Source organism: Cnephaeus nilssonii (genome assembly GCF_951640355.1).
Source record: "Cnephaeus nilssonii genome assembly, chromosome: 12".
NCBI lineage: Eukaryota > Metazoa > Chordata > Mammalia > Chiroptera > Vespertilionidae > Cnephaeus > Cnephaeus nilssonii.
Genome location: NC_137083.1, coordinates 35,122,828 through 35,150,190, shown reverse-complemented (window position 1 = coordinate 35,150,190; position 27,363 = coordinate 35,122,828). Strand labels below are relative to the sequence as shown.

Below are 27,363 nucleotides of genomic sequence, written 5' to 3'. Positions count from 1 at the left end.
GTAGTTTCTACTGGTTCCCATTCAGAAAATAAATATGTAAATCAAGTTTTCCTGGACTGCACTTAGCAGAACTCTAATGCTAAAGGGGAAAATATTGTCTCCACAATTTTAAGGGGATTCTGTAGCACAGTAAATTTGAAGAATATGCCATACCATGCCCCCTCATGGAGTTTCAAAATATATGTGAATATCCAAGGCCCTTGACAATTCTGCAACAAAGCAACCCATGTAAAGCATCTCAGCATCTCTAAAACTTATTCAAGCCCTGGACATTTTGTTCTTCTCAGCACAACTTTTTAAAAAATATATTTTTATTGATTTCCAGAGAGGAAGGGAGAGAGAGAGAAAAATAGAAACATCAATGATGAGAGAATCATTGATCGGCTTCCTCCTGCACGCCCCACACTGGGGATTGAGCCTGAAACCTGGGCATGTGCCCTTGACGGGAATCGAACCTGGGACTAGTCAGTCTGCAGGCCAATGCTCGGTCCACTGAGCCAAACCGGCTAGGGCCTTAGCACAACTTTTAAGTGTTCTTCATACTTCTCTGCAAGAGACTGTTTAGGTAAAGCTTTCCCAAGTCATTGAAGAAATACTTCCTATCTTAAGAAATGTCCATAGGAAGGGACTCGATGTGTTTTCTTATTCATTTATATATTCTGTAGCCTTCAGAATTATGAAGTTCTGCCGGGTACCTAAACTGTCTGGCTCAAATATCAATCTTTTTTTTCCCTGCAAATTCTTATTCTTAACCAGAAGGACTTGAGAACTTTCTCTCATAATGGCTCTTGGAACAACCAATTAAAAATATTAAATCATAAGTGCACCTTGTCTTAGGTACATTAAAGGTCCTTAGTCACTTTTATAATTCCGTAATGTCAAATTTCCACTTATATTATTTATTTTTTATAGGATATAAAGTCTTTGTTTCAGAGTATAGTCATATATTCTAAACTATCACTGTTTTTGGATTTTAGCCACCTAAAACTCAGTGGTCTGAAAACTGGATATTTGTAAAGCTTTAAAAACACGTGAAAAAAAATATAAAAATCCATCTGCCTTTTCTCTACTTCATTTTATTGCAACATGTTACCGAAGTTAACTTCTCTCAGTTTAGAAAAGTCACCAAATGAAAACGTTTTGCTAATTGAGTAACAATATTGTGAAACTTCTCAATGCACAGCAGATGGCATATTTGCACATAAGTAGGGAGTGGACTATTGTTGACTCAGAATTTTTTGCAATAATTTATATGACTTTTCCCCTCAGTGTTCTGACATCAACACTTCATGCAAGAAACTCAGATGAGAAATGTTCACCAATGTAATCAAAACTATATTAGGTTGTGTGAAGTAAACACCTGTATCTATTAACAAACTAGAATCTAGTTTTCCATTTTTAATAACCACATTTACAAATATATATGTATTATATCTTTAGATTTAATGCTTTTTCTTTTCTAGCTGTATCTTCTAGTATTTGAAATATAATAAACCACTTAAAAATAGTCCCATTTATTATTTCAAATCTAAATAATACAATTAAATACAAAACCCTAAAATTCTTAGTCCTCAATGAGAGTTGTCTAATTTCTACAAATATTATAAATCTCTGGGTTATACTGATACACCTTCAAAAAGATGATAGATTATTGAATAATTATAAAATATATAGGTTATTATTATGTGTGAAGCACTGTGCAAAATAAAGAATATATAAATATTAATAGCAAGATAAATCTGTTGTCTCCAAAGAATTTAAATGGGGTGGAGGTAGATTGCACATTAAATACAAAGCAAAAAAAATCAACTTCATGTAGTTATAGGAAGACTATTATAACAAGTGACCAGGAAGCTTTAGCAAACCCAGCAGTAGGCTGGGGAAGGGATGATTTCTACATGAGGATGCTAAAGATGGATCCACAGAGGAAATTACATGACAGTTGAAGGTTTTGAAGAGTTAAAGAAAAGCCTAATGTTCACAGAACTGTTGAATGTAGCCATGAAGTCTACATGCAAAGTAATGGTCCAAATGATAAAATAAAGTCATGAGTGTTCAGGAGTATTTGGGAGAGATGACAGTCCAAAGCTAGTTCAGAGTTAGATAAAGTGAGGTTGATAGTTTTTGTTTGATGTTGTTGTTTACCTATTTAAAGCATACATATACTAATAATGTATCATCTCACACTTCTTTTTAAATATATAAAAGTATGTGTTTTTCATTTGCTCAGTATTTTCTGTCTTGCTTAGATGTGTTTTATACAAGATGTTCTTGCCTGTAAACTTTGTCCAATTTACTATAAATATTATTTTTATCCTGAAGTTACTTTTAAATTTCAGCTTTCCTAAACAATACACGCAATGAAGATATTTGTAAATGTAAGGTGCAAAAGAAAAATAAACTGTCTAGAATAAGACTTTTATTCTGAATTTTACATGAAAGGGTTGTAATTTGGTAAACTTAGACTGTATTGATTAAGGATGGTGTCTGTGTAGGAAAATAATGGATAGAATAATGATAAAAATTCTGGACTAACACACTGAGAAAATGCCAACCAAGGTGATTCTGTTTGGAACACTAACAAATGGTGACTAATTAAAGCATTACAATTTGTAAGAGTGAATTAATAACTGATATTAAAAAGCTAACAACAATATTGTCCAAGTTTTATTTATCAGATTCCAGATATTTACACTGCTTGAGAATCTGTTCAATGCTATCTATTGAAGAAACTAACGCCAGAAATTAATAAGTGCATATATTCTGCTTGCATTAAAATCATGAATATCAGATATTTTATTGTGGGCTCTAGAAACAGATACATTAATCATGATATAAGTATTTATAGAAGAAAAAATAGAGCAACCCTTTTGGGAAGAGGCAGAATAGCATAAGTTGAAATAACCAATGGTGTTACAGAGCTCTTTTTGGTTTGATCAATTGATAATTAGTCCTTTCAATCTTGCTTGCAATTTAAATTAAATGAACCCATTTGGTTCATATTTATTCTGAGTTTAATACCTATTTTGAAGATGTACTCCAAATTAATTAATTGAATCATCTATAATTATCTTCATAATAGAGAGTGATATAGTAAAGACATGTAGGTGATTATTCATGATAATCTAATAATCTAATAAAAGAGTAATATGCAAATTGACTGTCACTCCAACACACAAGATGGCTGCCCCCATGTGGTCAAAGATGGCTGCCCCCATGTGAACACAAAATGGCCACCACAAGATGGCCAGCAGGGGAGGGCAGTTGGGAGGGACCAGGCCTGCAAGAGAGGACAGTTGGGGGCAATCAAGCCTGCAGGGGAGGGCAGTTAGGGGTGACCAGGCTGGCAGAGGAGGGAAGTAGGGGGGGGACAACTGGGCCTGCAGAGAAGGGCAGTTGGGGGTGACCAGGCCTGCAGAAGAGGGCAGTTAGGGGCAATCAGGCTGGCAGGGGAGCAGTTAGGCATCAATCAGGCTGGCGGGGGAGTGGTTAGGGGGTGATCAGGCTGGCAGGCAGAAGCGATTAGGGGCAATCAGGAAGGCAGGCAGGCAAGCAGTTGGGAGCCAGCAGTCCTGGATTGTGAGAGGGATTTCCAACTGCCCGTTTAGGCCCAATCCTACTGGGATCGGGCCTAAACGGGCAGTCGGACATCCCTCAAGGGGTCCCAGATTGGAGAAGGTGCAGGCTGGGCTGAGGGACAACCCTTTCCCCCCACCCCCCATGCACGAATTTTGTGCACCAGGCCTCTAGTATTATATATATATATATATATATATTAGCAAATTATATCATAGCGCCATTCTAGCAAATATGAAGGATGACTAATTATTTCACAGTGGAAGAAATTGAAGTGCACAGAAATTAATGGTTTACTAAAGACGACTGTTATTTCCATGGAAATATGTTGGAATAAAATAATAACTTTTATCTTAGTTTTATAAACAGGTTATATGACATTTCTTTTTTTAAAATTTATCTTTATTATTGAAAGTATTTTTATTTTTTTATTGTTTAAAGTATTTATATAGTAGTACATATATCTCCTTTTTTTTCCCCATTGACCTTCCCCAGCCTCCCGCACCCCCTGTCGCATGCCCTCATCCCATCCCCCCAGTGTAATGTGTCCATTGGTTGTGCTTATATTCATGCATACAAGTCCTTTGGTTGATCTCTTCCCCCCCTTTCCCCAACACTCCCCAGCCTTCCTCCTATAATTTGACGGTCTGTTCGGTGCTTTACTGCCTCTGTATCTATCTTTTTGTTCATCAGGTTATAATGTTACAGATGTGCCCTTTTATTTGCATGTTATTAAAATGATTGTCATTTATTGCATTAAGCACTACAGCAGATTCAAATATGTTCATATACTAGTATATCATTATAATAAGAGAAGGGAAGCATTTTGGTAAAATATTTTATTATCATTAAGAATAATATTAATATAATCATGGTTATAAAAATAACAACTTTATTAACTACAGACACTTCATATATAAGTCATAACCACAGTGTTCCCTTTTTGGGTAAGCATCCTGCTATACCACTGAATAGGCAGCTTATCAATTTCCTATTTACACACAACATAAACAGTCATAACATCCACAGTATTCCATTTCAGTTTCCTAAAGACAGAAACTTTTTGTGCAAATGGAAGTTATCTACTTAAAATTACACTGTCAAGATTTATAAGGCCCAGAGAGTTTTAATGGATAGAATAATTTCTTTTTTTGTATTAGTAAGTTCTTAGTTCAGACCTTAGTTTAACTTTAAAAGATAACCTATTTTGGGGCTTTATTGTGAAAAGTAATTTGTTCACACTATGTCATTTTATTCAAATTATTTTTGTTTTTCAAATGAGTTTGTCTATAAATATGAGGTATAATTATTTGAAAGTAGTCAATTTTTGAACCTTAGTAAATCATCACTTTAATGTTTTTTAGTAGTAGAGTTTATTAAAATTATTTACACCATGATCCCTACATTGCAAAACCAGTATTTCTTTAAAAACATGTTTTTAAACAACAAGAAAATGCCTGACAGCAATTTTTAACTTCTTGACAGTGTTCTTTTTCTTCAAGAGAATGTTGTGGCTATAACATTCACTTTGTACAGTACCATTGGTACCAACAAGAAATATTCACAGGAATAAGTGAAATACAATTTTGCTATCACATACCATTATTGTTATTTTTCTTGCTTTCCAGTGTCTCATATTTCCCACAGTTTGAAACACTGAGATAGCAAGCAAGAGCCTGTTGATACTAGAGACTGATTCAATAGAAACCATTTTACTGAGGACCTGCCCACAGCACATAGGTAAAAGTCATTACATATTTTACAATAAAATTAAAGAAGCATACAAAAGGATGATCATCCCTTCTGCACAGCAGAGGCATTATGACACATATTTTAATTTTACATTACTATTCCTGGTAGACATCAGAAAATGTCCATAATTATAACAATATATGACCATTATTCAAACAGCCAAAACAAAAATAGCAATGAAAACTTCTCATTTGAAAGATAGTTTGGTCCATAACTCAAAATGAAATGGATTTTGGGATAAATTGGATTTTTTCATGTTTGTAGTTTATTAAGAAAAGAATGCCCAGGTAATAGTATCCTTCACTAGATAAAAATATATGATTATACCCTGTCCTACCACCTAAAATAACACAGATTTTGTTCATCTTGCTTTTACTGTCAATTCCTCCCATTTCCCTCTATTACAAAGAAAACTTCCCAAGGGGAGAACTTCTTTGTACACCATGTCTGATGGTTTATTGGTGATGCTGTTTTTACCCTTTAATAAAAAATCCTTGGCCTTAATAAAGATCATTCAAGAGAAACTAGTTGGAGAAGTGGGGATGCTGGATTTGAATCATTCAAATCATTATTTTTAAAGATCTTCTATAAGGGAAGATTTTGTAAAAATTCAGAACCTATCCTATTACTCTTTTTCTCATTTCTTGACAATATATGATATTCAGCTAATCACAACAAATACAGTAATATGATAATTTAGTTATTATCATACAGAATACAAAATTTGAATGACTATTTCCCATGGTGTTAGGAAATATCTATGTAAAATGAAGTTAAGATCAAATAAAGATATCTTGATAAAATAGCTCATTTAGCAGATACAATTTTTTTTTTTTAAATTGAATACAAAGAGTTTGGACAAGTCATTTTTTTCCTTTTATTTTACATTTTTCCTTTACTTGAGTAAAGTTTTATTAGGCTAAAAGACTTCCAGGTAGAAAAAAAGTATTTCGATTTTTTTCTTCAATATATACTTTAATGAATAATTTGAAAAGGGGTTATTTGCAAATCTTTGGAGACATGAAAAATTTCCCCTGAAATAATTTTTAAAAATACTTTTAAACTTCAATTGCATATTCATCTAAGATTTTAAAAAATACTATAGGAAAATAAATCTAAAAGTATCTTACATAAAAAAGTGGCCCTAAATTTGGAAGAAAGAAGTGACACTAATACACATATCACTCTCTTCCCTTTAAGAATTAGAAACTACATAAAATAACTAGGATGATAAATATATGTAGCCACCTAGATTAGGTGTTATTTAACTTTGTGGGTCATGAACACACCCTCAATGCCAACCCTAGAGGTCATCTGCAGATTATATATCAGGATGAGCTTGTCATTTCTATTTTGCGCCTTTCCTTAATATTTCTACTGGTCTTTACGTTTGTTTTTGTTTTTTTCTTAAGGAAAAACTATAAGTACTCTTTCAGAATATTTAAGGGTTACATTAGATACACCACAATTTGAACTCTAGTGCACCCAGGGTTGTGTATATGGGTACAAGTTCTTATAAAAAGTATTGTACTAGTATTACAGGATACACAGAAAGGAGGAACAAATGAAATATAATGTATGGCATATGAAAGGTAATATAACTTAATATTGAGTTACAATTTAAAAAAACAAGGTATAAATTATTTTTGTGAGGTTAAAATAATGTTTAACTTACGGTGCATTCATTCTTAAGAAACTAACCTTGGAAAGCGGTGTAGAGAGATTAATTGATTTTCCCATTAAGTCTTTTATCATCCAGCAATTATACCTTTGCATTTTTTAATCCATTCAAGTATCTTCAGGAGATATGTTACTGCACTTGCATGTACCTTAATTCACTTCAACATTTACAAAATAACACTCACAAACAAAACAACAGAAAACTCCCATAAATATTAATGAGTATCTAACAAACATGACACTCAAGTGTCTTAGGATTGTTTTAAGTGACATTTTAATTCCATGTTCTCTGAATCCTCATGTAAAAGAGAGTTGTATTGATGGAAACTTCAGGCACAGTTACATCAGCTATGACTGTGGTACCTTATATGTTAATATGACTTTATGTATCCATTTTGCATAATATGCTACTCGGACAAAAATGCCAGGACGATTTGCAATGGCACATCCACGACCAGGAACAATGACACCAAGAACCATCCTCATTTTATGTTGTTCACAAACAAGCGGGCCACCATAATCCCCCTAGGAAGAAGACATGTGACAATAACAACAACAAAGTATTATTTTAGAAATAAAAATGATTCATTAACATTTTCTATATAGATTTGTATCTCAAAGGTACATATATACAAAAAAGAGAATAACTTTAATTTAAATAAAATTTATGTACTAAACCATTGATTATATTTCTATTGAGTTAACTAAGTAAGACTGAGATAAGTACAAAAGTTCAGTGTTCTATAATGTGTAGTATTCGTATGAGAATGACATATTTTCCATCTTTGAAAGTGGATTTTGCCTCTTTTGAATGCATACTAACACATAGCCACTGATAGCTATTTAAGAAGGTAGATTTTATATTTATTTTTACTTTCTTCTGATATTTAAAATATGGTCAATACAGAATATTTGGAAAATGTAGATAAATGCAAGTACCAAAAAACCCACCTGTAATTATACATGTTTAATGATTAAATTGCACTAAATTTTATTTCTAAAGCTTTTTTCCTTCCTCCAATCCTGTCTCTAAAATGATATTAACAAGTGAAACAAAAACATGTAATTGACAAAAATAATTCTATTTACGGTTTAGATATTGCTTTTCCAGGCATAAAGAAGGAATGTTTTTTGTACTTACTATTGGCATTAGTAGTTATACATAGTTATGTTTATATTTTATACCCCTCTTTGTGGAAGGCAGCCTGTGATTTTATGGCATTTTTTTGTATGGTAACCCCGTTATATCATCAAATGTAGATATGTGATAGATAGATGAATACATTGTTTTTTTTGTGTGTATATTTTTATATTCACATATATGGGGTGGAGCAAAAGTAGGGTTACAGTTGTTTGTATGGAAAATAATACAATAATGAATATATAAGAATACAAGAATAAACACTGTATTTCGCATAGTCATAACTGTAAACCTACTTTTGCCCCCACCCTATATTTACACATATTGTTGTATATAATCATTACAAATGTGCTTCATCACCTTCATGAACTATGTAGCCTCCTACAATTGTGATAAATGACTTTCGGCATCCTGGCATGAAGAAGAGTGTTTGAAACTATCTTAATTCTCTCACAACAGTGATGTGATGAGATAGAACTAAACTACTGCGAAATTTAGTTCTGTGATACAGATGGAAAGAAGAGAGCTATCAACATTCTATAATGGGAAAAATCAAAGTAAGGGTGAAGTAGAATATAAAACAGTAAAAAAATAGTTTATTCTATGAGACTTCATATAAATCATGCCACATGAGTTAATACATTTGATTTTAAAATAAAATCACCAGTAAACTGCTTTATTGTCAAAGCGATTTACATTGGGTAACTTTTACTAAATGTGATGCTACAAACATTTGGGAGATTTCTTTTTTAAGTGTTTAGATTTCAGTGGTTTCAGTGATTTATTGCCCTGTTTTAAAAAATATTCTAGAGGATAAATCTATTTTTGAGAAGTGGTAGAATCAACTTGAAGTCAAATCTTGTCCCTATAATAAAAATAACAAGTATGTGATAATGTGATGAAAACTCCAATGCTAAAGTTAGGAATCTAAGAATGTATAGATGATAAACCTGATTACAGGTTATTCCTGAAGACCAGTTGCCAAAGCATTTTTAGTAATGGCAGTAGGGCTGGGATAAGTGCATAGCTTCTTAAATTATAGCAAAGATTAGGCCTAGCTCAAACTTCATGCTCACAGGGCTCTTGCGGGGGGAAGAAGAAAGGAGGGAAGGAAGGAAGGAAGGAAGGAAGGAAGGAAGGAAGGAAGGAAGGAAGGAAGGAAGGAAGGAAGGAAGGGAGGGAGGGAGGGAGGGAGGGAGGGAGGGAGGGAGGGAGGGAGGGAGGGAGGGAGGGAGGATTCCTTTCTCCTCGTTCTTTTCATTTGTTATAATGAACACAGTAATACTGACTTACTGGAAAACAGGGAATTTAAAAGTGGTTATAAATATATAATCTGTTTCTAACCATATCATCTTAAGCAGTTCTAAAATATCCTTAACTAAGTAAATGCTTTCTTTTCAGGAATAAGTCTCAGAGCAATATATTTAACACATCCATTTCTATACATTTTAATGCTCCATACTTAGGCCATTTCCTACATGTCAAAAGACATTTCACTAATACTGAGCTCATTCTGTGCTTTGCCACACATAATATTCTACAATTCCACAGCTCCCAGGCTTGAGGAGAGTGTCTCTTACATTCAAAAATACATCTAAAGTAACAGTTTAACAGCTTGTCTATGTAAAACAGGGATAGGAACACTGCCAAGTTGAAAGAACAGTTGCCTAACAAATTATAATGTCCAAGCTCTTACAGTCATAGACTTTGACCTTTTGGTTTTTAAAATAGAATTTGTTAACACACACACACACACACACACACACACACACACACACACACTGACTTAATGGAAAACACATTTAAAAGTTAAAAACTAAGGTATTTCTTTTAAAATATATATATTTTTTATTGATTTAGAGAGGGACAGGGAGAGACAGAAACATCAATGATGAGAGAGAATCATTAATCATCTGCCTCCTGCAAGCCCCCTACTAGGGATCGAGCCTGCAACCTGGGCATGTGCCCTGACTGGGAATTGAACTGTAACCTCCTGGTTCATAGGTGAACTCTCAACCACTGAGCCACACTGGTTGGGTTAGACAGATGTTTCTTAATAAAATTATTAATATAGTCCATTTAGGGAGAATTTGGGAAGATTGGATAAATTTAGAAAAACATTAGAACAATTAAAGCTATTATATCAAACTCCTATTGGATGCTTCTCATTAGAACAGCTTCTTTTAGAGTTCTGGCTCTGTTAGTTTATTGGGGCTTTTTGTTTGTGTTTTGGGTCTTTTTGTGTGTGTTGTTTTTAGAGACAAATGCCATCATAGTTTCCTGCTAATGAAACATGGATTGTATCACTGTTTAGTTCAAATAAAAAGTACAAAGATAATACCGGGTTATCTTTCCCAATTCCTCTCTCTTGGAACATGTTGGTGTACAATGATTTTTGTTTGAAAAATATAGACAAAAAATAAACATGAGAAACTATGCTACTAATCACTTATGCCTTATTTTAAAAGCTCCCTTTTTACCTCACATGGTCCCGTTGCAATATTTTCAGCTCCAGCACATATTTCAGATTCATTCAGAGTCACCTTCCCTTGATGATATTGGCTGCATTTCTCATTCCCCATAATAAAGAGATGTGCTACTCGTAATAGACCATCAGAGTTGATCACTACAGTAGTGAAAAAAAAGTACAGTTAATGAGCACAGGGTAAGGTGAGAAAAATAAGAAACAAATAAATTTTTTTAATAAAATAAATATGGTATTGCCTTATCTTATGAAAAATAACTTACATCCAGTGTAGCCCCAGCCGTAAACACTGCAAGTGGTTTTTTCAGGAATTATGCATCCATAATTGGGTAAATCAATTGTACTAACAAAATTATCCAGGACAGCAGGTCTGAAAAGACAAAATATAATGGTAGCATTCTTGATTAGATTCAGTACAAATTAACAGATTGAAATGTAGTTTTAATATTTAATATGATGTTTAGAGAGAATAAAAAGTCATGTTTCTTAACAAAGAAAAGAGAAAAAGGGAATTCTACCTAATAAAAGGGTAATATGCAAATAACCATCACTCCGCTATGCCCACAATTGGGCCGGCGGGAGGCTGGGGGGCGGGACTCGGGGTGGCCTATCCGGCCGTTGAGAGGCGCGGGGGGCGGGCCTATCCGGCCATTGAGAGGCACCGGAGGCTTTTGGCCTGGTGCACGAGCGGACACCCAGCTCCCCTGCCATCAAAAGCCGGGAGCTGGGTGTCCGCTCCGGCTCCAGGCCAAAAGCCCTTGCCGGAGGCTTTTGGCTTGGTGCACCAGCGGACCCCCTGCCATCAATTACAGGGAGCTGGGGGTTTCTTCAGCCTCGTGCACCAGTGGACCCCCTGCGATTGATCACCTGGGCAGGGAGCTGGGGGTCTGCTTTCAGCCTGGGCAGGAGTGGACTCCCTGCAATTGATTGTAGGGAGCTGGGGGTCCGCTCCTGCCCAAGAGGCTTTCGGTCTGAGCAGGCCTGGGCAGGGGCTGAGCTGGTGATCAGAGGGAGCTGGAGAGGCCTGCCCAGGCCTAAAGCTTCGGCCAGAGGCTTTAGGCCTGGGCAGGGCCCAACCCTCCATTGGTGTGAACTATAAAGGAAACACCTTTTCTGACTGCACATTGGCTAAGCTTCCTGTATGCCACTGGTAATATTCTTAGTAACTTGGGTAATAAGAATCCAAAAAGGTGATCTAGGGTTTTTCCACCACACTTCTGGAGAAAAAAATGAAGGTCTGCTGCTGGAAGGCTAAGAAATGTCATATCCTGCCCTAGCCGGTTTGACTCAGTGGATAATGCCTCAGCCTGCAGACAGCAGGGTCTGGGTTTGATTCTGATCAAAGGCATGTACCTAGGTTGCAGGCTCCTCCCTGGCCAGGTCCCAGATCAGGGCTCATGCAGGAGGCAACCAATCAAAGTGTTTCTCTCTGTCTTTCCCTTTCTCTTCCACAGTCTCTAAAAGTCAATGGAAACATACCCTCAGGTGAGGATAAAAAATGAAAGAAATCCATATCCTATGAAAGACACATCTTGAAAATGCCTAAAGAAAGTTGTCATTTTTTCTTGGTGAAGGGACTGGAGTCCGTGTTGATGAAAACACCTTGGTGGCTGCGGTGACTGGCAGTGGCTCCAGCAGCGGGGTGATGGGGCTGGTGCCTTCCCCTGACCAGCCCGGTTGCCTCCCACAAAGGGAGCCAGACTGCGGCTTAGGTACGCTCCCTGTGGGGCGCGGGCCTAAGCCGTCAGTAGGACATCCCCTGAGGGCTCCCAGTATGTGAGAGGGGGCAGGTTGGGCTGAGGGACCCCCGGCCCCCAGTGCACAAATTTCGTGCACCGGGCCCCTAGTGTTTAATATATAATTTAGAAATCCGTAGTAGATGGTAGGTAAATTAGTTATACACACAAATACACACATATACATTCATATATAACACATGTCTTACATTTTTATAACAAATCTACATGAGAGCGGATGAATAGCCACATAGTGGAAAGAGCTTTAACAATTTCAGTCTAGGTTAAAAATGCAAAACCTCCTATAGGAACTAACCTAGCAAGCTTTAGTAATACCAGATCTGATCCTTCAGGCCCATATACCACCTGGGAAACATTGAGAACCTGTTTGCGTTTCTCATCTCCTCTTCCATGGACATCATGAATTCCAAGCCAAACTTCATAGTCTTTCAAGTCTTTGTTTCTAAGTAAAATACAAAAAAGGTAAAATATAATTCTAAATTGTGTAAGATTATTCATATATATTATTTTAGCTTATAAGTGCAGAAAAATCACCTAAATTTAAAATCTCATTCAAATATAATAAAGAGCAACATATTTATTATGCAAAGTTCTGATGGCTAAAAGTACATATAAGAAATAGCTTATAAACTGATGAACATCTAAATGGCCGTTTCAAAAATTTTGATTATGTTTTGCTAGAGAGAAAATTTTTTTCAGGCAATTTTACTACAAAGTTTCCTTTTACTTCAGCTGTGTGTATGTTTGGTTTCTTGATGGGGGTTGAAGATTTGTACTAACAAAATCGGAGTGACCTTGATGAGAATCAGGAAGTTAGCTTACAAATGATGCCTCCTATCTTTTCCTTAGTTTCATTGGAAATTATCCCCAGGATGATTTGGAGGCTATCTCTCCATAAGAAAGCAGAAATGAGGATTGGGAGAAAGTTTTTGATAATTCACTAAATTCAATAATAAAAAGAAACAAAAACAGAAAAAAGAATTTCTATCTAGAAATATAGAGTGCAAGAGGTTGTGATTAAATTATTTGCATAATTCTAGCAATTTCTCCCTCAAATTAGAGTAATGCCAATTGTGGGAAAAGGTGAATAGAAGCAGTATCCAGTAAGTAAATACAATTAAGTCAAAGAAAGTTTTGTTAGCTAAATCTTAAAAAATAAAAAATAAAAAAATAGTGTCTTCACCCCATGCTGGTGAATCTCTGTTAAATAAATACACATACTAAGTCTAAAAGCTAAGTGGAAGCCATGCATATTTTTAACTGCTCAAAACAAATAATTGGTTTCAGAAACACTTTACCGAGAAGGGAAACACTGCCTGGCGGTAAGAATCCAACTTTCCTTTATCAATGATCCTCCGCAGATATGTTTATTTCTACAAGAAAGAGGAAAGAGAAACAAGTAACATCTGTGCAAGGTTGGCTGCCAATTAACTCAAAATCTATGGCTATATTTGTTAAAAATAAATGCATTTGAGAAAAAAATGTAGAAATTAACCCAACTAGAATAAAATGAGTAATCCTTTTATCAGAAAGAGATGTTTGGTAACTGCAGTGTTAGCATTTCTTTTTCATAATGAGATTACAATTTTATGAAATCAACTTTATTTTTGTATTTGGAACCCTGTCACTACATACCAAGATCTATTCCTTATGAGAGAAAGTATGTGCTACACATATAGGATAATTAGAATGAACAAAAATATGAACCATAAAAACAACATAGATTTATTCAGTGTTTAATTATGAAAAGTGCAAATTTAAGTTTTTATTTAAACTCTAAAAGACATGTGGTGGCAGCAATATATAAAATTTGGACACTATTTCCTTCATTTATTACCATTATTTAGCTCTGATATGTTAACTTAAAATACAACTGAGTTTGAATACATTTGTTTGTTCAGTTTAAGACCAGCAACATATCATTAAAACAAGTTTGCAAGACATATCATCTGGAAAATTTTAAGATATTTGTGGAGAATAATAAATACTAGTACATTTATTTTGGTGATATCCAAAATCTATAAGTCCATTGTTTTTGGCAGAGAAATAAAAAAAAAAGTACAACTTTTCACAATTTACATTTCCAAAGTGTACAGATGTTCAGTGCTTATGAGAATAATAGCAAAAGATTCCCAGATTAAGAACATGGTTATTTATGGCCTGTACCACACAGGAGGATAAGAATATATATCGAGTTTTAATTTCTGTTCCTCTCAGTATGTGTTTTGGAAGAATAACTAAACAGCTGTTGTTTCTAGAGAACTTGGATTTAAAAGAAAAATATTTTCCCCTAAAAGTTTATAGTACTCTGATCTAATGAAAAACAGTTTTATCTACTTCTCCACAGAAACTTCCAAAGAAGTATCCTTGTATATTGTATTGATGATAATAAATTCATATGTACATATCTCTTTTTATGGAGTTATGAGATTTGCAAAGAATAACTAATTATTTTAGAAATGTGGATTTTTGAAATATTTTCTATAATAAATAGAATGAAACAGTCCCCCAAAATTTTGCAGCCTTCATTAAATCTTCATCTTGTATAATTAGCTTTAAAATTCTGGTAGGTTTCACAACTCTATTTCAGTACTACACACCTAGGACAGCTACCCTACAATTATCATCACACATATTTATAAAAGTTGGTCATTTATTCCTCAAAAGAAAGACATACTGAAAGAGAACTTTAGACCATCTTCTACCTGGTATATATGAAAGGATTCTGTTTGCTAAGAATTGGCTTATTTATAAAAGAACTTGGATTTCAAGTTGTCTCTATTCTACTTTAATATCACTGTGACTTAATTGTAGTAAAATATGTACTTTCTCTACTCTAGGAGGCTATAGTTAAAGGAACAGAGAGGGTTTCCCAAAATAAGATATATTTGAGTTGGTATTTGAAGAATGAGAAGGATTTTTCCAAGCACAAAATATGGAGGAAGAAAGCTACAACATGTAGTGGGAAGAACAGCACAAAGGCTTGGAGGGGAAATGTAAGGTGTCTTAAAAACAATAGAAAATATGGTTAGAATTCAGGTTCATTGTTGAGTGATGAGGCTCTAGTAAAGATGGATATTGACAAAAATATTTTAACATTCTGATTACCATATGGCATAATATATGTATTATACAGAAAGTTTTAAGTTCATACTTTAAGTTAACTCTCATGTTCAATATAAAACTCTTACAACAGAATTACTAACCTTAATTTTTGTATAACAGTATATTTTGCATAGTGATTTCATATAGAACATACCATTCATTTTTTAAAGCTTTGGGAAATAGACATGCCAAGAATTTTTTTATCTACACTAAATATTACAATAGCAGGAATACTCAACCATCACTATGTTTTATTTTGTTTTTAATATTTATGCTTAGTTCTCATGCCTTTATTTTTTATTTTTATTGATTTCAAAGAGGAAGGGATAGGGAGAGAGAGATAGAAACATCAATGATGAGAGAGAATCATTGACTGGCTGCCTTCTGCATGCCCCCTACTGGGGATTGAGCCCACAACCTGAGCATGTGCCCTTGACCAGAATCGAACCTGGGACCCTTCAGTCTGTAGGCCGACACCCTATCCACTGAGCTAGAGCAGCTAGGGCCATCACTATTGTTTATTAATATTTTTCTTAATGGTAAAATATTCTAGAATTTAACATTACTGCCATTCTCATTAGTATGACAAGGAAAATTTTAAAAATTTAAAAGAAATAATAAAATTTGTGATATAATTATGAATAGGCATGTTAGAAAATAAAGTCACAATATCCTAGACTAGGAAATTAATAGCATATGCATTGTAACTAGTCTGATATCAAGGTATAAGTAAGTTCTCTATGTTTTGCTTAATCGGAATTGAAGTGCCACTTGTAATCAGGGACAATGCCCACACATAATGAGACTTTTGTGAACATTGAAAAGGGTACTGTACATATAAATGGTGGAATACTACTCAGCTATAAGAAAGGATGAGATAGCGCCATTTGAGAACATTATGCTAAGTGAAATAAGTCAGTCAGAAAAAGCTAAGGACCATATGATTTCACTCATATGTGGGATATAAAACTGAAACTGGTGACCACAAACAGTAGTGGGTGGGGGCAGAAAGAGGGTGGGGGCAGAAGTGGGTCCTAATATATGGTGACAGGAGAAGATTTGACTTTGGGTGCTGGGCACATGGTGCAATATACAGATCTTATAACATAGAAACCCACACCTGAAATCTATATGTTCATGTTGACCAATGTCACCCCAATCAATTTAATAAAAATAAAATAAAATAAATAAAAAGTTACTCTCTGAAGAGGAACAAAAATATAGGGCTGTTTGGCAAGCAGAATGTCATCAATCCTCTCTTGAGCCCCCCTCATATGAGTGCCCATGTGGAGGGCACAATCTGCGTGACCACATATGGCCATACTGCTGGGAATACACCTTCTGCAAATAAGCCAAATACGTATGATTTGTGTCATTAATAATTACCTGTATTTCAAACTAACCATCCATCCTACATTTGTTCGTGTTGGAATTCCATTTACAACTCGTAATTGTTTTGTTTTGGCGCAAGATATTACAGGATCTAAAAAGAGAACCAAACATAACTTCTATACATGATTTATATACATAAATGTTTTTAATTAAAAGAAATTAATGTTGACATTATTGCAGGAGTCCTCCTTCCCCCATTTTCCCACCTCCACTCTCCCCTGCCTCCACCTTCCTTGGCCCTTACAAATGGTTGTCCATGTCCATGGGGTATGCACATATATTCTTTAGCTGTTTCCTTCACTTTTTTTTTTATCCAGTCACCCTCACCCCACTCCCCTTAACATTTTAACAAAACATTGTTTAATACTGTGCCCCTTGGCAAAGGTACCTAGGCAAATGTAACTACCTTAATTCTGTCAGAAGAACATTGGATGGTGAAACTGTTTTATGGCTACAGTGCCGAATCAGGCCCAAAATGTCTGCAATCCTCATCTTAGATGAGTAACACAGAAAAACTAATCAACTCAAGGTCAACAGCATTGCCATGAGAGCGACAGTGGCTGTCCTCACCCAGCACTAAGAAAGTAGAATTCTCCATGTCTATTAGTGACTGTATTCCCCCACCAATCTCAACATAAAATTTAACTATGTCATTTATGGTGGTCATTTCCAAATGCCAACACAAATCAATAGCCTGAATGAGACAAACAAACAGAAACTATATTGGGTTTATTATTTCTGAAATAGTAAAGTGAGAATGCAGAGCAATTTTAAAATAGGTTATCAATATTCTAATTATTGATATTGTATCCAAATGACATAATTACTATATTCAAATCAATATATCCAAATGACAATATGGAATTCTCTGAAGTAAACTTTTTCCTGACCCTCCTCTTTGTTCCTTGCCTTATCCTATCAACTAGTCTAAAAATGACCTCTACTAGCTTCTTCAGCCTGGAACAAAGCAGGTGGCCTCTTAAATCAAAACACTTGAGTGATTTCCTTTAGCCCAAAAAATATGCGAAAATTAAAAACCAGTGGCTCTCAACAGATTTTCTTAAATTGAGGATTAACCGAACCTCTCAGGCTGTGTCATCTTTGGCCTAGTAGAGCATTCAAAGAGCTTTAAAAATAGAGCGGGATAGAGATGCTGCATAATTTCCCAACTTTTTGGTTTCATTCCTTCTGATTTTTGCATCTTTATTAACTTAAAAAGAGGGTAAAGGTCCATACATACATTTTGGCTAGAATTAAAAGAAACATAAATGCTTTTTCAAGGTTAAATATAACTTCTTATAATGTCTGATAACAAAATTGAATTTTGATATTTAGTATGCAGTTACCTTTGTAACCCCATACATATGCACATCAAAAAAAATTAAGTAAAAATAGACTAACTTATTTTTATAATGGAAGTTAATATAGTGATAAGGTATTTTCCTATGAAGAAAGTAATGACTCATTTCTGACACATAGAGACACAAAATATTACTTACGGTCTAAGTTGACTATTGTAGGTGTGGTATCACCTTCACCTGTAAAAATAAGTATGTACACATATACATAATTCATACATACATATTTCTGTAATATAAAACCAAGGCTATATACTGAAATTGAAATATCCACGAATTGGATAATTTACTAGAATTATTGACATTTTATTCAAAGACAAAATGTAATAGTACTCTTTTGAGTAATTATGTGTCCTTTTTACCAGACAATAGTGAAGGTGTGTGCCTGCTGGTCGGGGGTAATGTGGAGAAAGCCCTGTTTTATGACTGTGGAGGGTGTCTACTGGCATCAAGGAGATGCCTCACTACCAAGATCCCCAACATTGTACACAGGGACCATTTCATTTAATAGCACTAATACTTATTATTGCTAGCTTGTGCCATTCATATCGATAAATTATGTTTTTATTGTAATGTGGCCCATTTATATTTTTTCTGAAAATTATTTTTTTAAAATACAGTTGAGGATAATTGAAACTTCACATGCTTCAGAAAACTTTAAGAATTCCAGAAGGTAGAAATCAACATCATCAATGGGAAAAAAAAGAATAACAATATGACTTTTTTTCTTAGAATATTTCAAAATTGGTTTTTCCAGATGATAGTAAAAAATGTGGAAAAAGAGAACACTAGAAACTGGAAATTAATTCTAACTGAAACTTCATAACTTACTCCTTTTCCATAACTTCCTTACTGAGACTTAATTGCTACAAAGAGAAAGGCTTAGAAGATGCTAAGATTTGAGAGTACTTATGCAATAACAAATGAGGCACAATTAATTTCCTGGAGTTTAATGTCTGACTGTTCAGAATTGATGGCATAGAGTTTAGTCAAGCACTGTTTAGACCCAGATGGTTATTAATCCCTGGAAATGCTCTGAGCTCAAATAAACCGACAACAAAAGAATAATGGCATATGGATTCCTTTGTAATAGATGCAAATTTGATTTTTATTTATAGAGAATCTCAAGAGTTTTTACTTAAGCTCATTTACCAGGTCTAGGTATTTTAAATGAATAAGGGTAAATTTCATTATTTACTTTCCCTTTAGCTTATCCTGAGGGAGGGTTTTGTCTTAGAGTCAGCTGAGGTCAAGGTTTTAGTTTATAGTACAAATAAGGATTGAGGCTGACTGTGGGTCATTAAAACATCAAGGACATTGGTTTTTCCACTCAACTCAAGTACTTAAAAATTCTAAAATAAAAAACTATATTTTTATTTCTTATGTTGTCCTGACGAGAAAGACTATTTATTCTATCCTTAATTGAATATCAAGTTTTCTATTTCTAAGTATCAAGCTAATAGAACAACACAGTATTTAGTTCATTATTGTACCTTACTAAAATATTTAAAATTTAAAAATGTATACACATAGTAAATTGTGGACTTTAATAATAATTAATTAATATTATTGATATTAATATTAATTAATCATTGATAATATATACATATATATAGTTTCCTGTAAGCAAATATTTCTCCCACTTTAGAATTAGCTGAAATACCACTTAAAGTCAGATTTCTGGAGATTCTGAGTTGAAGGCTAGATTGTGAATTTTTAAAAAGCATTCCAGTTTCTTCTGTTGTACACTTTGAGCAAAATCTTGAAAAACTGCTCTCTAGGCCTTTTCTATTTTACCATCAAATACTATTCTCAATTTTCCTCTTTTACTTCTTTCCCACTATCTCCACCATAGTACTCAAATATGAAAAAAAATATATGTATGTATTGATTCAACTTATATTTTGAAGAAGGAAAACATGTCAATGATAAAAGTTGTATTTATGTGTTGTGTGTTTATATGGCCTCAGATTCAAACCATGAACTGTTATTGAAAACAAAAGAAACCTTGTAATATATTCTTAAATTTTTGAGTCAGGTTCAAAACTTTATGAACATCACATATTTCTCCATGCAGATATCGATGCTCCCATTCTCATTATTTATTTTAACATGAATATATATTTATTAAAAAATTATATTTGCAATTATTTACATAAATGTCTCCTTTCTACACTGAAAACTATTAAAGGTAAGAAACATTGTTTATTATTGTTGTATACCTAGTGTGTTATATAGGGCTTTGCACACAATAGTAACTCAATTTTAAATTGTTAAAAATGAATAAGTAAATACAAACTTAATTGTAATAAGTTACCCAAGGCACTTATAGTGATAGGGTTGGAATTCTTACCCGGAGGTCAGAGATAAAGCTCTTAATCACTACTCTCTAGTTGTTAAAAACTAAGATTTTTTTCTAAGCTATATTGTGTTTGTGTACAGATAAATGTCTAAACATTTCTCCAGTCTTATTTTTGCATATTTGATGTTTAAAATATATGTTAAGTATAATTTTGTAAGCTAATAAAACCTTTACATGTTTTGTACCACAATTGTATAGTACAAAAATGATTTATATAGTCTCTGCAGTTAAATAAATAAGACCTCAAATCTTCTAAAGATAAATTTTATTAGCCTTTCAACAGTGGTAAAATGTAAGTAAATCCTGGCTATAAATATTAGTTAGAAAGATGACAGTGTAAAAATATTTATTAAAATTAATGTTTAGAATAAATTGAAATAAAAATGAGTTATCTGCAGTAGCATTTAATCAAATACTAGCAACACCTTGAAGTCTTTCAATAGCACATGACAACTTTTAGTTTTAAAATGTTAGTTGGAAATATGTTTTTAAAACTTTTAAATTATTACAGCCCTGTGTCCATTAGGTTTGTAATCCAAAGCACAGTTCCCTGAGATTCTATGGAAGCACTTTACTCTATGTGCTAAAACCAAGCTACCGGGATTTTTACATATCTGGAATTCTGTAGGAAAAGCATTAGAACCTGTTTTAAAAGCCAGATCATTGACTTTTTTTCCTTCTCCCTAGATCATTGGATAGTCTACTAGCCTTTATTAGTCTTTTTTTAAAATATGTTTTTATTGATTTCAGAGAGGAAGGGTGAGGGGGAGAGAGATAGAAACATTAATGAGAGAGAATCATTGATTGGCTGCCTCCTCCATGCCCCCTACTAGGGATTGAGCCCACAATCCAGGCATATGCCCTGGCCAGGAATTGAACCTGTGACCTGGTTCATAGGTCAATGCTCAACCACTGAGCCATGCCGGCTGGACATCCTTATTCTTAATCACAGAAACTTCACCAAAATTTTCCATGAGGTAAAAGTAATATTTAGAAAAATTACTTTCTTTAACTATTTTTTTTAAATCTGTGTGTCAAAGAAGTAGGTTTGTTTGCTTGTTTGTTTTAGCATTAAAACTTGAAAGACATCTTCTGTAAAAGAACATTTTCAGGACCTACAAAAACCCTAATGTGTGAAAAACAGAACACCAGAGAAAGACTATTTTTGAGGATTCATTTTCTTTATTTTTCTCCTGAGTTATCTTTTTCTTACTGATATATAGGAGCTCTTTTATGTGACGTATATCAGACATATATTTTACATGTATCTTTTACTTTATGCACTAATACTCTTTTAACAAAATTCTCCTGGGCTCAGAGAGTGGATGAAATGTTCCAGACTTCTTAATCCTGAGCTAAATAACTGAGAAGAGAGAGACACCACTACCTCAGGTCTCTTCTTGGGATGGTTAGTGGGTTGGGGGCCTTTACTGAAATCTCTGCTACATTCAAAGGCTGAACAGATAGTACTGGTGATGAGAATGGGGAGTTCTTCCTAGAGCAGTCGTATTAGAGCCATGACCAATGATTGTTTCTGGATTAAATTTGAGAATCTTCTGAGGAAGGAAAGTCTTCTTTTAAAAGGTCAGCAGAATGACCCAGTTGGCATGGCTTAGTGGTTGAGCATAAACCTAGGAACCAGGAGGTCACGGTTCAATTCCTGATTGGGGTGCATGCCCAGTCCTCAGTTTAGGGCGGGCAGGAGACAGCCAATAAATGATTCTCTCTCATCATTTGCTGTTTCTATCTCTCTCTCCCCCTCCTTTCCTTATATATATATACATATATATATATATATATTATTTTTTTAAAGGTCAGCAGAATGTCTCCTTGTCTAGATGAAAGATGAAGAAAGTGTGTGTGTGTATGTGTGTAGTACATTCTCATTAAGGGATCAAATGCATCCCTCCAATATTATTATTTTCACCTCTGATTAAGATGTCAATTTAGAGAAGATGCAGTATATTTAAAATATATTTAAACCTGGAAAGGATTATTAAATATACTTACAACGAGAAATGGGGCAATAATCCCAAGGAATGAGAGGATTTCCCGTGTAACACCAGGGACCATGGGCATCATCATCAGGATTCCGACAGTAATTCTTATTTAGCTTGCTAGCATCTGGTTCCCAGAAGATATGCCTGCATAAACAAATACTCTGAACATCACAAGACGCTCATTTTGTCCAAGAAAAACAAAATGTCACCAAGAAGATAAAACCCGAGCACATAACTTTCATTATAGATATGGCACAAGCTTCAACTGATAGGAATTTTGATTATTTTGTTTGATATTTATTTTGTTGTTTCTACAGTTTGGAAGCATGTTCTCTAGCTCAGGAATATGGAATAGGGCTGCATAATTAGCATAGTTAAATGATGAAAGATTGTATGACTTTATTTCTATTTAATAATTGCAGTGGTAAGGCAACAATATACCTGTGCATGGAAACGGAGAAACATTGGCAAAAAAAAAAGAGCAGATGACAAAGAATATCAATATTATAAAATAACTAGAAAACATAATCCATTGCAAAGTACTTTTTTTGTTTCAGTGATATATGAAGCGTCTCTTGCAAAATAACTATGCCAAAATACAAGAAGAAACATTGAAAAATTAATAATAAAATAGTTAAATTATAAAATATCATTGGTCATAGAGTTACAAAATGTGACTTCTTGACAGATAACTGAGTAACACTTTGGCCTTTCATATTTTACATCTCCACTAAATTTATTACAAAAGAAAAGCAGAAATACTGTATATAAGTCCATACTTGCTTATATAACACTAGAGGCCCGATGGACAAAATTCGTGCATGAGTAGGCCCTCGCAGCCCTGGCTGCCTCAGCCCTCGCAGCCCCAGCTTCGTCTGGAAGACCATCCAAAAGGCCATCCGGAAGGTCACCTGGATGGTCATTCCACTGTTCTACCATTTGGTCAATTTGCATATTTGCTTTTCTTATTATAGATGGATATTTCTATTTACCTCAGTAATATTAGTGAAGTCAAATTCTACATGGCCATCCTAATCAAGTCATAAAAACTATACCTCTAACTGGATTTGTTTTAGATTATTATCTACTACCATCTTTACTGTAATTAATATGTAATTTTAAAAATTGGGAAGAGCTTTGGACATGGAAACTTAGATCATCTTTTCAAACTTAGGTTTATTTTCTGGAGCAATAACAACAGCAAACACATATAATACTATGTGCCAGATTCTATGTGATTTACATATGTAACCTAAGTGCCACCATGCAACTTAATCATTCATCAATTTCCTACAAATTATTTCCAAGTGACTTAACTATTTCCAAAAGTAATCTTAAGCTTAGTAAATTAATAGTTATAACCATTGCAATACCTAAGTAAATGTCACATCTTTCCAGTAATATGCTGCTAAGTATTTAGCAAATGGAACTCTGAAGTGTGTAGGAAGGGAGTCTTTATAGGTTGCCCCTGCTTATTTTTGTGGTGTAAATACTTCCATCATAAAAACATTGACCTTCTAATGAGAAATTAGTAAAGGCAGAGTTAGTACAATTGTCTCTCACAGGTTTGTCCATAAGAGCTAGATCCACCCCTTTGTATTTCTAAAAATAAGTTTTAAAATAGTAGTGTTAAAAGCAGCATTTAATTTTAATCATGCTGATTCCTGCCTAAAATTCTTTAATTAATCCCTTTAATGCTCAGGATAAAATCCAAACTTCTTTAAACAGCTTACAGGGTTCTATATAGTCTTGCCATTGGAAAATTCCTTGTCTGTGGACAGTGGACAAATTATATTGTTTCAACCTTACCAAAATTATTTCTGATTTTCAAACAATTCAATCTTTAGGCTTTTGAACAAGCTATACCTTCGGCGTAATGCACTCTTTCTCCCATATTTCCTTTCACCAATTCCTACTTATCTCATGTCACAGCTAATGTCCCTTCCTCTGAGAAGTCTTCCTGATGATCAAAGGTGTGAGTGGCACTTCTTTGCATTCCCACAGCATAAACTATGCTATTTTCATAATTTTTACAATATGATATTGGCATTGTCTGGCATTACATACTAGAATGTGAGATCTATGAGGACAGAATTCTGCTTATGCTTGAAGTCCTAGAGCTACTGCGCCCAATACAGTGGCTATTAGCTACATGTGGCTACTGAGAAATTGATATGTGGCTAATCCAAATTGAATGGTGCTATAATTGTAAATATATGCCAGATCTTGAAGCTTTTACATTTAAGTATAAAAATGTAAAAGATCTCACTAATAAATTTATATTGAATACATATTAAAATGAAAAAGCTTTAGATATATTTGATTAATAATAAAACTATACTTATAAAAACAATTCTGCCTGTTTATTTTTACTTCTTTAAATGTGTCTATTAGAAAACTTGAAAGTACATGTGCAGCCTACACATATGAAATGCATATTTATGTTACAGAGCACTACCTTAGAATTATCACTATTTGTGAAGTAAATTAATTGAAACACTATCATCCACTAGTAGGTACATTTTGGGAGAGAATAAAGGCTTTAGAGTTAAAGTGTGGCTGGAGGCAAAATGACTCAACTTCTCTGAGTTCTAAAATTTTTATTCACACATATAGAATGGTCAAATGTGATAACTCATATAAAGCAACCATGCATATATTCTGGGATATTTTACGTCACAACTATGGCTCTTCTTTTATAATTTCAAACACACTAGCACTGTTGCTAGGTTTGAGTGGAAGATAACTTATTTTTCTGTGAATATGTCCAATGTCAAAATCTCTACTTCTCTGAACTATATAGATTTTTTTCCAATTACATTCCTTTTATTTTAGAAACATTTTATATGTCAAAATAAGGTTATATAAGGAAACCTGTATTTCTAAGTTTTTAGTAGTTAATTGGATTTTAAGGTATGTAAGTACATGAAAATGGTAACTTACTCAATTTTTATGACTATTAATAATAATTATGAGAATATAATAATATAATGCACTACATGAAACAAAATATTTATCACTTAATTATGCATTGACTTATCAAATAATGTAAACTATTTTCTCAATATGACCATATCCTCCATAAAGATGGAGTCAAAATGTATACCCACTTTTTGTTAAGGTTCCCCATTGCACCTATCACAAAGCAGAACATACAGTAAGTGCTCAATAAATATGTACTGGTTTGAATTTCTTATTTAAAAGTTTGCTACTTAGAGATAAAATATTAAATTGAGTTGCATAAATAATCAATCTAATGTTTTTGTTAGCTTATTATGACATATAAATAATGGAAAGAAATAGCAATGTGGATACCTGCATATATCTATTACTGTTATCACTACATACTATATATTGTAAGAAAGAAATTTACACACCGGTGTAAATCTTCCATGTTCTTATCCCACATTGAGCATGTTAGTCCAGATCGTGTTTTGGATAAATTGCCCATATAATTTTTGCCATTTCCACGATAACAATCTAAACATAAATATATGGGGGGAAAAAACTAGTGAGTACTAGGGAATACAGATAGAACAAAAACATTTTTATAAGCATATACATTCATAAAAGTCAACATAAAAATTAAATCACTCTAAAATCTATACAAACTAAAGTACTTTATTTTCAGCCAAATTTCTTTTTCATTAAAATGAGATTTTATGCAGTAAATTGCACATTTTTTAAAAATCAAAGAAAAAATTAAATGGGTGGCTTTTAAGGACACTTAAAGTGGGAATTTTTAGAATGACATATATATTTCCCAACATGTTCTTCAGAAAAGAATGACGTAATGAACACTCACATACTCATCACATTTGTTGTGATTTAATTTTATCTTTCATGTGATTGGCATTCTGAGTCACCCAAGCCAGCTGTGTTTTGTTTGTTTTTAATATGCTGGTTTTTTTAAAAATTGATTTTAGAGAGAGGAAGGACGAGGGATAGAGAGACAGATGCGAGAAACATCCCCATATGTTAGAGAGCACTGCCACCTGCACACCCCCTACTAGGGATTGAGCCTGCAGCCCGCAACCTGGGTATGTGCCCTGATTGGGAATCTAACCAGGAATGGAACCAGTGACCTCTTGGTTCAGGGGTCTATGCTCAACCATTTAGCCACACCATCCAGGCCAAGCCAAGTGTTTTGCAAATGTTCTTTAATTTCATCTTTTATTTTCTCATGAATGAAATCAAGTTAAAGACAGGAATGTTGAATAGGTGATATTTTGTTCTTTTCAGAGCTTTTATCATTATTACTGGTGAGTTTGATATCTTCGTTAAGTGGTGTAAAAGAAAAACTTCTTTTTATATAACAACAGAAACAAAAAATGTTGAGACCTTTGAGACTGAGTAAACATCCTACTGCCAAGTAATAGTCACTTAATGGCTTAGGCATACTTTGGTTCATTTTGCATGAATTAGTACTATGCTGGTTTTAAAATGGTTATTTTTTTTTATTTCCCACACTTCTTTATTTATTAGTCGTCATTTTCTTGTAAATGAGTATTTTCTTCTCCCCTGCTCCTTCCATTTAGGTATTATTACTGCTAGTAATAGCAGTGGTAGTGGTAGCAATACTATTGTCAGTAGTAGAAGGAGTGATATAAATGTGGACTTATGAATTCTCTTAAGTGTATCTCACATAATCTAATAAATTGTGTTTTATCAACATTTATAAAGAAAGTCTGTAACTTAAGATTTTATTTTTTAAACAAAGTTATTTAATATCCAATTAGAAGAGCATTTATACAT

At 33.8% G+C, this 27,363-nt stretch overlaps 1 protein-coding gene across 2 annotated transcripts in view; it reads right to left on the bottom strand.

Annotated features, from left to right (window-relative positions):
- Positions 1-7,356: 7,356 nt before the first annotated feature.
- The window catches only part of HGF (hepatocyte growth factor), a gene marked incomplete at both ends in the record, with an annotated part of 63,726 nt that continues 43,719 nt past the window's right edge, over positions 7,357-27,363 (bottom strand). For both annotated transcript variants that reach the window (XM_079785339.1, XM_079785340.1), the window contains 9 exons: positions 7,357-7,533; positions 10,630-10,775; positions 10,898-11,004; positions 12,687-12,833; positions 13,690-13,764; positions 16,883-16,979; positions 18,388-18,426; positions 22,619-22,752; positions 25,986-26,088. In XM_079785339.1, the coding sequence (XP_079641465.1) occupies positions 7,357-7,533; positions 10,630-10,775; positions 10,898-11,004; positions 12,687-12,833; positions 13,690-13,764; positions 16,883-16,979; positions 18,388-18,426; positions 22,619-22,752; positions 25,986-26,088 (1,025 nt within the window). The remainder of the gene's footprint in view (positions 7,534-10,629; positions 10,776-10,897; positions 11,005-12,686; positions 12,834-13,689; positions 13,765-16,882; positions 16,980-18,387; positions 18,427-22,618; positions 22,753-25,985; positions 26,089-27,363) is intronic.